Source organism: Camellia sinensis, chromosome 2 (assembly GCF_055761805.1).
Source record: "Camellia sinensis isolate YWXY chromosome 2, ASM5576180v1, whole genome shotgun sequence".
In the NCBI taxonomy this organism is placed as follows: Eukaryota; Viridiplantae; Streptophyta; class Magnoliopsida; order Ericales; family Theaceae; genus Camellia; species Camellia sinensis.
Window position 1 is genome coordinate 64,345,710 of NC_138962.1, and position 16,176 is coordinate 64,361,885.

At 32.5% G+C, this 16,176-nt stretch overlaps 1 protein-coding gene across 1 annotated transcript in view; it reads right to left on the reverse strand.

Annotated features, from left to right (window-relative positions):
- The window catches only part of LOC114281675 (disease resistance protein Roq1-like), a 36,365-nt gene extending 20,585 nt beyond the window's left edge, over positions 1 to 15,780 (reverse strand). The window contains exons 1-6 of the mRNA XM_082910329.1: positions 14,770 to 15,780; positions 14,563 to 14,672; positions 14,229 to 14,373; positions 13,753 to 14,120; positions 5,915 to 6,067; positions 596 to 995 (exon numbers count right to left, since the gene is read on the reverse strand). Of these exons, the coding sequence (XP_082766455.1) occupies positions 596 to 995; positions 5,915 to 6,067; positions 13,753 to 14,120; positions 14,229 to 14,373; positions 14,563 to 14,672; positions 14,770 to 15,780 (2,187 nt within the window). The remainder of the gene's footprint in view (positions 1 to 595; positions 996 to 5,914; positions 6,068 to 13,752; positions 14,121 to 14,228; positions 14,374 to 14,562; positions 14,673 to 14,769) is intronic.
- Positions 15,781 to 16,176: the final 396 nt, after the last annotated feature.

The following is a 16,176-nucleotide window of genomic DNA, read 5'->3' on the forward strand; positions in this document are numbered from 1 at the left end:
CGTTTCTCAGGCTCTTTAGGTGATTCCTAGCAAATAATTTCTCTGCCCATGTCTTGAAGCAATTGATGCATCATCATCTTGTTATTTTTATCAATTGTAATGAGACATTTATCAATGAGATTTTGAATCCCAACTGTTGTGTAGAAATCACATTCATCTAGTATTCTAACTGAGAAATCTTTGTCCTTTTTGACAAAGAAGCAAGCAATATGCAAGAATAAATTTTCAACAATGATTCATCCCACTAAAAACACCACCACTAATAACACTAATGCATTCAAAAAAAAAAAAATACAACTCCATGACCAAAACATCACATCATTAATGGCAGGACCCACTGCCACCTAATTAGTGGGAGCACTAATTAGTGCTCCCAAGCATTTTTCATAAATTTTTATCATGATCATCTTGTAACGAGTCATAGCTTATTTTAATTTTTTTTTCACAATTTGACTTTTGGGGATCAATTCCAACTTTTGTAATGTACTTTCCCATACATCTATACTTCTCCCAAAAAGTGATGAACCCAGAACTTGAAGAGCTAGTGGAAGTCCTCCACAATATTGCACTACCCTTTTTGAGTGCTCCATGAAACCTTCAATGGGATGGTTTTGTCTAAAGCCATGCCAACTGAAGAGCTCAAATGATTCAGATTCATCCAATTTTTCAACCTTTTGCAACTCATCAGCTTGTAAGCCTGTAACAGCCCCTCATGTCTAGTCGTTATGATGATTTTACTTCCACGATGAAAGCAATCACGAATTCCAATTGTTGCATCTAATTGGTCAGCATGATCTACATCATCAAGAACAATAAGAAGTCTTTTAGAACCCAGGGTGTCCTTGATCTTAATAATTCCTTCATCAACACTATGTATCTTCTCTTTTTTCCTCTTTAAAATGTCTGAAAGAAGTTGCCTTTGTAAACGAACTAATCCATTGGGTTGTTTTGAAACTTCTCTGATATTTGCAAGAAAGCTGCTACTTTCAAATCTTCTGTAGTTTAAATTGTACACAAATTTGGCAATGGTTGTCTTCCCTATTCCCCCCCATCCCACAAATTACAAGTACACCAACATCTGTTGACTCATCTTGTAACCACAAGTTAATGCTCGTGACTCAAGAATCCATTCCAATCAGGAAAGGTGCATCACTCAAGATCTTGCGGTTTAGCTTATCTTCAATCACTTTAACAATTTTCTAGATAAACTTTGACTCGTGCCTAAAAATAGCAATGAAAATGGTAAATAGATCACAATAAGCATGTCATGACTAGAAGTTACTTAAACAGGCGTTTTGCAAATTAATAACAAGTGACAGTTTATTGTTCATATAACGGATGAATATAGAATTGAAAACACTACTGGGTTAAACTATATCCATTTGAATATGTGATTTAATGAGAAGAGCTTTCTAATTTCGCCATATATTTACCTTCTCCATTTATGCTTATGACACCATAAACTTTAAAAGTTCTTTAAAATTTCCAACTATTCACCTATGCAGCCAGAGTAAAATTTTATTCTTTAAGAGCAGGAAAAATACCATTTGGAAGCCATTAATGTGTTTGGTGAAGTTTTCGAAAATTAATTCTAACCTTACATTCTAATACTATGTTTGGTTAGAGTTTTCCAATCATGATTCCAAACCAATTTCAAAATACAGTTTGAAAACATGTTTGGTAAAGCAGACAATTTTTGAATTTTTGGTCTACCCGATTGTCCGGCTGATTGACCGAAACATATAGAAATTACTTTTTTAGACCAAAATGACAAATTATTTTTTTGAATTGAATTTTAAAAAGAGTTTGGTTATGAGCTTTTGAATCAAATTTTCAATAGAGTTTTGAATTGTGTGTTTGGTTATGAGTTATAAGTTTTTTAATTAAGTTTTGAAAACTCTTTTCACTAGAGCCACTTGTTATAAGTTTTGAAAACTCTAAAAGCATGCCACTAATATAGTGTCACTAAAGTGTGTTTTTTGTTGTAGTTTTGTGACACTTGTTTATTGAAGTGTCACTAGAGCCTTTTATGTTTGTCGTTTAGTGGCATTTTTCAAAAACGTGCCACCAAATATTATTTTTGTGGCATTTTCTAAACATATGCCACTAGTGGAATGCCACTAAAGTATGTTTTTGTTGTAGTGTGTCACATCAAAGATTCAAAACTCAATTCAAAATTCTATTCAAAACTCATAACCAAACAAATTTTCTCTTTTCAAATCATAATTCTAAAATTCACAAACTCAAAATACAACTCTATTCTCAAATCATAATTCTAAAACTCTACCTAACACTACCTAACTTCCCAAATGGCCTCTGGAAATCTTCCTTGACTTTGGAAAATTTATATTTAGGACTTAAAACTGTTTTCCTTTCCGTGCCTAACTGTTGCCATCCTAAAAAAATACTTGCATGCTTTCATATTTCTTGTAATTGTATTTTGGTTTTTTCTATTGTGTAACAATTTACTTCAATATGCTTCCTATAGTTGTTATTTGAATTAAAAAGAGGTTGGGTTATTGCACGAGAAAAAACAAATAGTGATTCTTGATCACTTCTCAAGATACTTTCAAAAAGCATAATAAATTATCATGAATTCTAAAGGAATTTGGAGAAAAATTACCCATCAGCTTGATTTTGGAAAACCCTTCCTTCCAAATCTGCAACTTCTCTAAGTGTCGCCCTCCCATTTTTTCACCTTCTCCATCCATTTATTTTTTCTTTCATCATTTTCTACCTCCATATGCTCATGTCTCATGAACGCCTCTGCAAAACTTCCTTTCTGGTTCTTGACTTCAGTCGGATCCACATAATAAAAAACAGGTATAACTACATGTTTAGAGGTCCTCTTGCCTTCAAGGATCGTCAGAAGTTCGTCAAGACAACATTTGGAAGATGCAAAATTTTTGAGAAAACAATTACTGAAATCCTTGAAGGCAAGAGGACCTCTAGGGCCAACAGTGATGATGTTCACACGCATTGACTTTTCATTTTATTTTTTATGGGAGAGTGATGTGTGCATATGGAAACTGATCAAAGGCATCGGTTGTCAGAAAATGGATTGTGTCAGTGTATGCAAGTATACAAGCAGGAATGGATCAACGATTTGAGCTTTGTGAGGCAAAAACACATGTAACTTTTTATTGAAAAAAATTATTATAAAATTTTAAATTTTGATTTATACTAGCACAAAAAATTAATAATATTACTATTAATTGGACATTCTTTGTCAACATAATTGAGAACAAAAATATAATTAGACATATTTCTTATCTGCATTAACTTAGCAAAATATTAACTATTATTATGTCTCTGTCTAGTAAAATTTACTATTCGAAAATATTGTAATTGCTACTTTTTATAATATATATAAAAACATCTACGATAAACTTGATATCAAAACCTTAATTAATATATTTCTCAATAACTATGATCAAGTAACTTGTTACAAAATCATCTTCCATCTTATTACGCAGTTTAGTTTTGAAAAAAAAAAAATAATTAAAGATGTATGTTTTTATGAGTATAATGATAATCCGTTTCAATAAGCGTTATTAAATTTTATTAACTTATTTTAAGAATGTCATGTTGAAGTAGACTATTTTTATTTTCAAACAACATTCCTATTTCTAGATAATGAACAAACAAGAAAGGATGCAAAATAAGATGTATAAGCAATATAAGTGTGATTTATAAAAGAAGAAAAAATACTTTAAACAAATAAAAGAATACAAGCAACTTTAAATAATATAGAAATATAACAAATAATACAAATAACAAATAGAATAGATCAATATTTGATAAAACTCAATTTAAAAACTATTTTTAAAATTTAGTAATGTAAATAATTTGAATGTGCAAACTACTGAAATTTTGAGGTGCGACGTACTCAAGTTTAAAATTATTTTATGAATTACTAGTATAATAGATATAGGTTTTAAAAATTTTGGGGGTGCGATGCCCTGCCCGCACCCCTAGATCCATCATTGTATACAGGGAAGTGGCCAAGATCCCCTATCTCCAAAGATTGAGTTATGTGATTAAAAAAAATTATATTTGTTTGATAATTACTGAATTAGTAAGAATTTTTATTTATTTTGTCATTAACTACCTGAAATTTTATAAATATCTCTAATATTTTTTTATATATTTTAATATTAAAAATTATATTTTATATTATTTATATAGATATATATTTGGTATAAATATATTATTATATTTTAATATTAAAATTTATTTTTATAAAATGAGGGACAAAATAATAATTTCACCTCTAATATTATGGGATTGGATTTGAATACCACCTCTCCTATGGGATTTCTAATTCTCTTCGAAGGAGTTTTATAGTCTCATGGGACTGTTAATCTTATGATAAATTTTTAAAACAAACATAATAATATTGTGAGTCACTCTTTATTGGTAGTTCGATCCTACCCTCCATCTCTAGAAAAGCCATGGGAACTGACTTATTAGGGCATGTACAACCTTTATCAATCACATATGTCACCACCCTGTCATGGATTGAGCGCTTGTCTTCCTTTCGAGAAGTTGACTTCACGAGTGGTATTGCATATCCCATGCATTATGTGCAAGGACCAACCTAGGTGATACGACAGTGATCTACTTTGTTTGCCTTACCGCTCACAAACTAATACACTTATAAGGTGTTTGGTGTAAGACTCGTATCTCCAATGAGTTGGCATGTGACAACCTGCTCCTACTATTCAACGGTTAGCCATCACGAATGGCAGTGGAACACCAAAATATACATCCTACTTTCTATCATTCCTTTATAACAGAAATACTAGTAGACTAATGTTTACAAAATAAAGAATTAAATTTCTAGAAAATAGATTTAAATGTTGTTATTATCACCTTAATTAATATTTTGAACTATTCTTTCTTTTATTTTTTTTAACAACAATAACCTCAAATAAAATTATTAAAAATGATATTAATTATTTTGGGACATTCCATCTTATAATTAAACCCACTCACCCACCTGCTAAATCATAACATAAGATTTATGAGAATATCTACTTCTATTACTATCAACATACTTCAAAATGCTCAAAACCTACGCACTCTCAAAACATATTCATATGTTTGGCACTTAAATGTAACCTTAATACATACTTATCCCACTACCACACCATTCCCACCACCATCAACCTCCATTTGTAAAAGGTGACAAGCTTCTCATCAAAACAAAATGAAATAAGAATGAAAAAAATAAAAAAATAAAAACCAGATAAAGTGAATATCAATCCACCAATGTGTTTGGCAAGTTGGGTTTGGATTTTTTTTAGCTAAAATTTATAAAAAGACAAAAGAGTAATAATTGAGACCCCCCACCCCACAAGATTTCCATAAGACCCTCATAAATCTGGACCACTCATGATGTGGACTTTACACATACATGAGTGGACCACACACATACATGGAAGACCATGATCACTTTGGGGGTCATCCCCAAAAGGGGTTCCAAACATTTCCCAAAGACAGAGTATAAGTTAAAATAGTCAATAAGATAAAATATCACATCAAATCTATAATCATGTTATTTTTTCTCTCATAAACATCATATCTAATTACAAAAAAATTTAACCTCCTTTCCAAACACAACTATTTTAGCCTACTAAAATAACATACTAAAATAACCAACTTCCCAAATGAGGCCATGATAGAATAATAGAACTGTCAATTCCAACCCCACCCCTTAGCCCTAAGCCCTTTCCTCGTCCAAATTTACCTGGGAAAATGCTTAGGACTCTCTTTTTTTTGGAGACCCCACAATCCCCTTTGGATCTTAACAATTGATGTATGTGTGGAGCCCACACTATCAATGATTGAGATTCAAAAAAAATTATGAAGGTCTTCAAAAAAAAGAGGTCTCAATCATTATTTAACTTACCTAATCTCCCTCGGTGGGTCGATTACAGCAGTCTCAGAATCCTTTGCAATTACAAGCTTCAAACACCACCCATTACCAATTGACTCTTGCATGAATATATTGACTAAAATCCATGTAGGGTAGCAATAAGCGAAAAACTTATGGTGTGAATCCCTTTAGGGATGTATATGTACTTTGCTATAAATTAGTATAATTTTATTATAAAATTTCAGAATATTAATTAGAAAATGCTTAATCTCGTCATAAATTAGTATAACAAAAAATGTCGTAACGAAGTCACAAACTTTTATTACATGAATCATAAAATTTTAGCCATTTTATTAAGTTAATTTGTGATAAAATATCCCAAAGAGGGTGCACAAGCACACCATAGGCTTACCCAAGGTTTTGCAAAGTCTCATTTTGCACCAATCGGTTAGCTAATTGTAGGTTGATTTACTATATAAAATTTATAATTCGCTTTTGATACCACGTCGCCCGCCATACTTAACATATATACATATATATTTTACTATCAATAAATAAAAATTAGTGTGAAAGAAATTTGAGATGTGAAATTTAATGTAAATTAATGTTATATATATATATATATAAATATTATGTAAATTAATATTATATATATTTAAATACTTAATAACTATTTAAGATTAATTTTCAATTGAAACCATTAAACCACCCAAACTAAATATTGGTTACATATAACAAATTTATCAATCCGTCATCTATAGTTTAGTTTTAATTTTATTCTCAAATCGAATCGAACCGAACCACACCATGCACATCTTAATTTTACTTAAGAAAAATAATTTAAATTAAAAATAAATAAAAAGTTAAAAATTAAAATTGATAAAATTAAAAATTCATAATTTTTTTTAATAAATAATTTCTCTTTCTGTACTCACTAAATTATAACAAAAAAACTTTAGGTTTGACCCAAATAACAAAATAAATTATCAACTTTTAATTTTATCAATTTAAATACTAATCTTTTGATTTATTTTTAATATAAATTATTTGTCTATTTTGGTTAAGTAAAATCGACAAAAAAGTCACTTTAGCGATTAAACTTAAGGTAGATGTACATAAAATGTGCTATTCTTTTTCATTGCCATTCATATCTAAAATACAATTTTTTTCGTCGGTTTTACTTAACGAAAATAGATTTAGATTAAAAAAAACATCAAAGTAGACTAAAGTTTTCTAAAAATTTTGTTCAGACTTGCCAGCCCCAAAAATCGGGAATATCAAGGAATATATTAACAAATAAATACAGTGTGTTTCTAAGGTTACAAGTGGGACGACCCAAAATCTACTCTAAAGTGGAAGTCTAGGAAACGTCATTAATGGATTCTTTGGTTAATAACCAAGTAAGATCATAAGAAAAGATCCGAGAAGTCAAAATAGTCTTCTTTCTAAATCCATAGCAAAGTTACCTTTTTGACATATCTGAATAAGGTTTTAACATAAGGTCTACATAAGTTGACGAAGAAAATAAAGATAGGTTTACACAAAAGATACGTAGGTATATATATATAAGCAAAATAATCACTACAAGATCATGTCTTAAATACAACAAGGATATTAACATTTACAATCCCAAAACATGGTTACAAAAGGGACTTAACAAAACTAGTTTATAATTCTTCTAGGGTAACCATATGTTTTCAAATGTTTCCGCTTCGCCTTTGATCGGCTAATAGTTTTCAATACCTGGCATGAAATGCCATGAATTTGGAATGCTTAGTAAATGCACACACACACCCATTCCTTTTTCCAAATCCAATACACGATTATAATTATAACAAGTAATGAATCATGATATTCAAGTAAACAGACAACTGGTTATAAAGTTAGGTGTTAGTGAGTTAGAAATCCTCCAAAGAGATTTCATCCTCCCAACCACAAAATTAGACATGGATTATTCGGTATGCCCTTTTTTTTGTTGCTTTGCAAACCTTATCTCGGATGCCTACAACAGTTATGTACCATATAGCGCCAACCGAGGACCTCAAAAGAGACGGTAAAAATAAGGGCATTACCCATAACCTTCTCCAACCTTATCACACCGAAACCACTTAGAATCCAAATACAACTGCTCCATTCAAGGGTTCCAAAATAACCACTCGCGCAAGAATTTACTTTCAATAGGGAACACGTCTCGCCAACCAATTCAATTGTAACATAAGTATTATCTTATGAAGTTACTCAAGTGATCGCAAACCAATTACCACCCCTATAAAGTTTCTCGTTGAGTTAGATGTTTTAAGTTGAGGTTAGAACAATCTATTGAGATAATAATTTACACACAAGTATGAGCATCATCAAAGCACTATTGTAAAGAAATATATTCACAAACATATGTAAATGTCATACAAAGGCTCAAACAAATGATAAAAACACATTCAAGAAATAACGAACATGAATCATTAACAAAAAATAAATTTTCTGATTCGATGTACTTTAAAGATCACAATCTAAGAGGCATTTTCATATTTTTCCCGAACTCGGCCTTTCTAGGATTTGCATAGAATTTTATCTAGTTTCCAGATCACTTTTCTAAATGGGATAGCTTTCCTAGATTTTTAATTATTTAAGAAATACTCCAGTGCTGTCCAGATTCGTCGACTGTTATGAAAATCGAATTTTCTCTCAAACTACTCACTCTTTTTCAACAAAACGATTTTCGCTTGAAAGTTAACACTTTTAAGGAAGGTTTTGAAATAAAAATGAGGTCAAGAAAAATTTTCTGCAATTTTCTAGAATTTTTGAAAGTGGGCTGAAAATACCGATCTTTCATGCGTAACACTTGAATTAAGAAGAGTACTAGAAAAAGAGGGCAACCATGAGAAATTTTTCACTTCTCTTATGATGAAAATATGCTAAATGATATATAAATAACTCAGATTTTTAGATTGAAGGTATGTCTTTTGAAATAATGTATGAAACGGAGAGAAAATGATAACTTTGTTTCATTTTAAAAGAGAATACATGCAAGGTGGCAATCGAGGCTTAACTCTTCCTATTTAAACACATGAACACCATATATGCACTTCTCAGATTAATACTTGAAGCCTCTAGTATCAAGTTGTGTTGTGGCTTAGTTGTTTACCTAGAGGGTTGTGTTGTGGCTTACTTGTTTACCTAGAGGGTTGTTTGTGGATGATTGCTCACTTTCTTCCTCCTCTCAAAGCTCACACTTTCTCTTCTCTTTCTCTCCCTCTAGCTGAAATTGTGTGTGTGTGTGTATGTGTGTGTGTGTGTGTGATGTGCAACAGTGTTGAGGGAGGTGGTGTATTTATAGGGAAAAAAGTTGTGAAAGGTCCAAAGTGTCCCTTGGTTAGAATTGAATTGAATAACCTTGTATTTATTTGAATTGTAATGAAATGAGGATTGATTAGAAGGGTTAAGTGTGATTTAGTTAGACTTAAATCTAGCTTAGTTGGCTTGGAACTAGGTTGGTACATTGGTACAAGACAAACTTTCTTAATTTAGGGGTCCTTGGTCAAATTCTTCCATGAATTCATGCTTAATGCTCCCAAAGTACATTACATATATACAATCAAGGAGTGGCTGGCCATGTGGGAGGGATTTTTCTTTTTATGTTGTGTACAATTCACGTATATAATGTAGACATTTTTTTGTACAAGTAAATTTAATAAGACAAGGTACAACTATATATGTATATATAAGTACTTGAATTGGGGTTAAAGTGAAATTCTAATAAAGTGTGAGGGCCTGGGCTCAACTTATGAATGAGAACACCTATTTTAAGTGTAGAATTAATTAAAATAGTGATAGGAAAAAATATTTTGGTTTGTGTTACTTCGCTTTGAATTAAAAGGTGAATAATTGAACGACAGCAATGAAAATCGGAAACTACGGTTTAGAGTGATTAATCTAGAATTAGGGAGTTAAATAATGAATATTAGAGTGCTATAAATGATTACTAAGTTATCGGGATTGATTAGGGTTTATACGGATTCGCCAACGATGTATTTTGGGTTTTGGGGTTAAACTTGCGATAAAGTGAAAATTCAAGGTCTTAATTGTAATAATCTCAAGGTTAGAGTTTCAAAAGAAATTACAAAAATTGGGGTCTCTACACCACCCATGCTTACTACACAATATAAACTAAATATAAGAAATAGTATGTCATCCCAAACCTAACCTAGCTTGTCACCAAGCTAATCCGGCTATCCCTAAAACAGTTAATAATTTTGAAAATCACTTCTGATTTCATAGGGTCTTCTTCTAAATAGTGAGTTATTTGCCATTTTGGGGGTGCCATGGCCCCTTGGTCTCCATCCCATGCAGGGACGGATCTAGGATTATTACTATGGAGGTGCGAAAATATGTTTGGGGGTGCAAATCCTTATAATTTTTAATTATTTCAAATTTTCTAGTATAATATATGATATTTTTAATAATTTTGCAGGTGTGGTGCCCCCCTCCCCCTTAGATCCATCCTTGATCCCATGCATCTATGCCATATTGAACCAAATGTACAAACAGAATGGCAATGCATTGCATACAATCACCAAAGTCCAATACTATTGAGGACAAATAATCATAAATAATAGGCAAACAAGCACTGCATCTTGATTAAAATAGCTCATCCATATAGCAGAACATTGGTGTCGGGTAGTGCCTAAATTTGCTAGAGTATTTCATTAGTAGAACTCATACAATGCCTCTCAATATTCTAATTTTGCTTTGAATAGTATTTGTAATTGTGACAAAACATCATTGTATTCATTATTTTCTTGTTAAGCTTATGTTCATTGTCAAATGATCAGTAATTCTTTTAACCCCACATGCAATATTATGCTGGTGTATGATGACTTTACTCAAGAGACATTCTTTCACAGCTATTTAAAGTTTTGCTCATAAAAACTATTTAGGTGCAACTAAACAACTTGAATATTAACAAAGCAGAGGGTTATACAGTGGTGACAAGATACCCATTTTCACCACCAAAATGTTCCTTACAGCAGCAAGTTTGCTGCTACTTGTTTACTTTATTCTTACAGTGAAGCTAGTGCTAACAACTACTATAGGGCCTCTGCGGCTGCCATCACCATATTTACTGCCCATTCCTACTACTTCACCCATCTGGTCACTCTTATGATGCTTTTGTTGTTGTTGTTGTTCTTCTTCTTCTTCTTCTTCTTCTTCTTCTTCTTCTATAAACCATACAAATTAGCAAAATACATCAAAAGGTTAGAAATATTTTTTTTCCTGTTTACCTTTGTATTTTTTTTATTTTGGATTTCAGTAAGTCTAGGTACCAAGAAAAGTAACAATAATTTTACCCCCAAAAAAATGTGTGATTCAGATTCAACTCTTGTATAGTTTTTAATGGTAGATATAAGAATCTACAAGACACGCCTGTAGTTTTTGTGGAAGCTTGAAGTACGTATTTATGTTAACCTGAGCCAAATGGCCGTAAAATATTATATTTCAATAATACTTCATTGCTAAGGATGCATGTTCTTGTCCTCAGTAGATGTAATGATTTTGGACAATTAAAAGGGTAAGCCTTGTCTTGAGCACCGGCCTGTTTTTGTTCTCCCTCATACACCACATCAACTCTAACTCTTTTAACTAGAACGTTGTCCTCATAATTACTGAAACATTCACTTCATCGCCACCTTCCAAATGATTCCCAATGCTCCAATGGCTTAACCATATCATATCTTTATTAGTTTCATGTAAGCCAATACATACTGGGTTGTATTTCATGTTTAGAGACTTGCTTCTGGTACTAATTTCAACAAGTACAAATGGTTGATGACCATTCCCACGGCTTGCCCTATCGTGCTCCTCACCGTAAAAAAGTGCATATACTGAACACACATTCAGGCCTCGAATCCTTAGATTGTGTAGTGATGGCACAATAAAAGATATTGAGTATCTTGTGCTTTTGTTGCTATACTAGCCTGGAACCTCTCTTCCTGGAAAAAATGTGTTGAATACAACACCAAACTCATACAAACCCAACATTATAGAACTCATAATTTTTACAATCCATTGCATTATATTATGTGTCATGTTGCTACAAGCCCTTGATCATTTAAAAACAATTGTTGATGATAAATCAAAAGTTGCCTCAAACCGTTTGCTAAAATAGAGTTCACTGCATGTTATGCACGGCACACACATCAAATCTATTCATACTTGTTAAATATGTGTTGTGCATAATTATTTTCATGAAAATACCATGTGCATATCCATTGTATTTTATACTTGAACTTTAATTATGTCTAGTTAGTCTAATAAACTTGACTAGAATGATTTATTGTTCTTTTTTGTACCTTGCAAGCTAATTGGTTTTCTGTTATCTGTATTCTTGTTATTTGTATCACCTTTTCAAACACCTAGCTAATGAAGGTGTTATATATACATGAGCCGAACAAGATACACTAGCAAACCCCTTAATCACTCATTCCATTCTTTCAGTCGGTTCCTTCCATCCTTTTAGTGAGCGGTTGTTCATTGAAGCCATGCACACATCAAATATTATAGGCTTTCCGTGGAGTACCAATCCCATTTCAAGAAGAGGTCAATTGTGACTGGACCTACCCATGGGTTGGAGAACGAACAAGAGTTTGTAAGGTAGAGTTACGCATCATTGGCACTAAGAATTGTCAATCATCAAACTATTATCTTGTAATTCTTTCTTGAGTGGTGGATTTGCTAATTCTCATTGTGCCTATGGTTTTTTCCTAAGGTTTCCACATAAATTGATGTGTCCTTGTGGTGAATGTTTTGCTTGCTCTTCTTGCTTGGCTCATTTTTTTTCTTCTCTTCTTCTAATTGGTTAGTAAATTTGCATTAAGTATAGCTTATGTGCCCTTTCTAGGCCAATTGAAGCCTCTTCCAGTGTGTTTTACAGCCAATATCATTGTATTGAAGAAAACAACAATTTTTCTCATATCAGAGCAGAGCTAGTAGGTTCTCTTTAAACCTATGAGCTAGACATGTGTCTCTAAAGAAATCAAAGAATATTACACTTAAAGATGTGAAAGAGGATACAATTGAGTTTGAAGATGAAAAGTTTGTGAGGATGACCTTGCCTTTTTCGATATGGAATTTAGTAATTTTCTTAAGTTCAAGAAGGGCAATGTTTCTATACAACCTAGAGAACTGACGCTTAAAATTCTACCAAAACAATAGTGATAGGAAGTCACAATCGGGGGAAGGTAAAAGGTCTAAGGTAGTGTTTGGTTATGTGTGAGCTCTTCATTATATATATATATATATATATATATATAGAGAGAGAGAGAGAGAGAACGCACCTAGATGGGATGCTTGGCTATATTAAGTAATATACTATTTAGCATGTGCACCTCAGTGTGGATAGGCATGGCCTCCAAATTGAATAAACCCAAGTTTTTTATCATTTCCATTTCAACCTTTCCCATAGGTTACAACTTGAAGAAGCCTTGGACCTCAACTAGCTTATCACATTTAGTATGTTCAAGTTGTGAGCGAAACATATTCGGTTGATATGTTATTTTCTCCAGTGATGTACAATGCCCCACAAACAAATTTTCAACACTTTGCAGGCCTAGAAGTGATTAGAGCCTTGTACATGAATTTAACCGAAGTGTTTGAAGCCCAAACAAATCTTTGATGCAATTGGTAGAGTACAAATCGAGTTTTTGGTCAGATTCAAGTTCTGCAACAAGGGAAGGTTATTAAAATCCCTTGGAAAAGCATTGTTTGATAAATTGCAGTCCATAAGATTTAAGTTCACTAAGAACCGAGGTAAAGAAACCCATGAAATTTCTAGAGTTTTTCTCGGTTTTGGTAGCATTAGGCAGACAAATGTATACCATGGTTTGACATCCCCAATTGTAGAGAGTAGCTGATCTAGGGAAATTCCATATGCATGAAGCACTTTCAGAGATTCCATCTTCCCCATATCCGGTGGCAACTTGTCAAGATTTGAGCAACTAGAAACAATAAGTTTTTCAAGAGATTTTAGCATAACAATATTTCTTGGTAGCTTCCTCAGCTTTTTGCAATCTTTTGCGTTCAAGAGAGCAAGTCTATCTAGGTTGCCAATGGATTCGTGAATCTTAAAAAGACTAGTACAATCTTTAAGAATCAACCTCTCTAGATTGGGGAGTAGCGAGAAGTCCAGAGTTTTTGCAAGGCCATGGGAATGGCTGAGATTAAGGGTTTTTAATAGGCCAAGAAGCTACAAAAGAAGGACAAGGTCGTGTTAACATCATTTTATTATCAACAAACCCAAATAATTGGAAAAATAATAAAAAATTAATAAAATAAAGAAACAAAAATGTCATACCTTGGTTCCTTTCCAAGCTCGTTCCAAGTTGCTATAACGCATGTCAAGCTCAACCAAGCTATCAAGAGGAAAATCTTTGGGAATAAATTTTAAAGGGAATCCACAGCAACACAACCATCTTAATCCTTTAGGAAATTCCACATAACTTCCATTGAGTTGTATATAATTTAGTTGCAGTAGTCTTAATTTTTGCATTCTTGCAAATGCATCAATTTTGAAGCCTACATCATTTGCATTTCTTTGCTCAATGCTTGTTGGGTGTGAGGAGAGGAAGTGCAAACGATGTCAGTTTAGTGCATTTTCTCGATCCAACAATAATTTGTCAAATAAGTACTCTTTGAAGTGGTGTAGATTTGAAATATTAGCATGAAGGATTAACTTTGAAAACTTGCTTTCCCTTAACATATGCATGTCAAGGATAAGGCCTTCTATTGTTTCAGTGCCCTGTTAATGTAAAAAAAACAAAGAAAATACCACAGATATGTACAGATCAACACAAATATGAAATAGTATTCATATACACAAGAAGCATGTTACTTACAGTTTTTTCTCTTAATACATTGAAGGAATCTTTACGATGCCATAATCTGCTACATTTACCAGGCTCCTTAGGTGATTCATGGCGAATAATTTCTCTTTCCATATCTCGAAGCAATTGATGCATCATTAGCTTGTTACTTTTATCAATTGTAACAAGACATCTATCAATGAGATTTTGAATACCAATCGTTGTGTAGAAATCACATTCATCTAATATTCTTATCAAGCAATCTTTGTCCTTCCCAACAAAGAAGCAAGCAATATGTAGGAATAAATTTTTGTCATGATCATCTTGTAAGGAGTCGTAGCTTATTTTGAGTTTTTTCACAATTTGACTTTCAGGGATTGCATTTAATTTCTCCAATGCACTTTCCCAAACATGTGCACTTTTCCCAGACAGAGATGAACCCAAAACTTGAAAAGCTAGTGGAAGTCCTCCACAGTATTGTATTACCCTTTTCGAGTGCTCAATGAAGCCTTCCATAGGAGGGTCTTGTCCAAAAGTATGCCAACTGAAGAGCTCAAATGATTCAGCTTCATCAAAATTTTCAACCTTATACACCTCATGAGCTTTGTGAGCTTGCATTAATCGCTCATGTCTAGTTGCTATCATCATTTTACTTCTGGGATGAAGCCAATCCTGAGTTCCAATTACTGCATCTAATTGGTCCAATTGATCTACATCATCAAGAACAATAAGAACTCTTTTACATGACATGGCTTCCATTATCTTAATATTTCCTTCATCAACATTATGTATGTTTTCTTTTTTCCACTTGCAAATGTCCGAAAGTAGTTGTCTTTGTAAACGAACTAATCCGTTTGGTTGCTCTGACACTTCTCTGATATTCGCAAGAAAACTGCTACTTTCAAATCTTCTGTAATTTAAATTATACACAAATTTGGTGATAGTTGTCTTTCCTATTCCACCTATTCCACAAATTACAAGCACACCAGCATTAGTTGATTCATCTTGTAACCATGAGTTAATGCTCGTGACTCGAGAATACATTCCAATTAGGGAAGGTGCATCGCTCAAAATCTTGCGGTTCAACTTTTCTTCAATGACTTTAACAATTTTCTGAATAAATTTTGACTCACGCCTAAAATTGCAATCACAATATGCATGTTAAGATTTGAAGTAAATTAAAACTATAATGTGCAAATAAGTAACAAATAAATTAATGGATAAATAATACCATTAGTTGATGTAGTTTAAGTGCAGTGTCATTTTAGTCTCTTAATTTTAATTTGAACAATGGGTCCATATATTTGTAATTTTTTTATAATATAGTTCTTTCGTCACTTACTGTTGGAATTTTGAATGGAAAAAGACCACGTGTAAAACTAGACCGTTAGAATTCGGAACATAAAAAAATCATGTGTAGAATTAGATGGACCAAAGTGA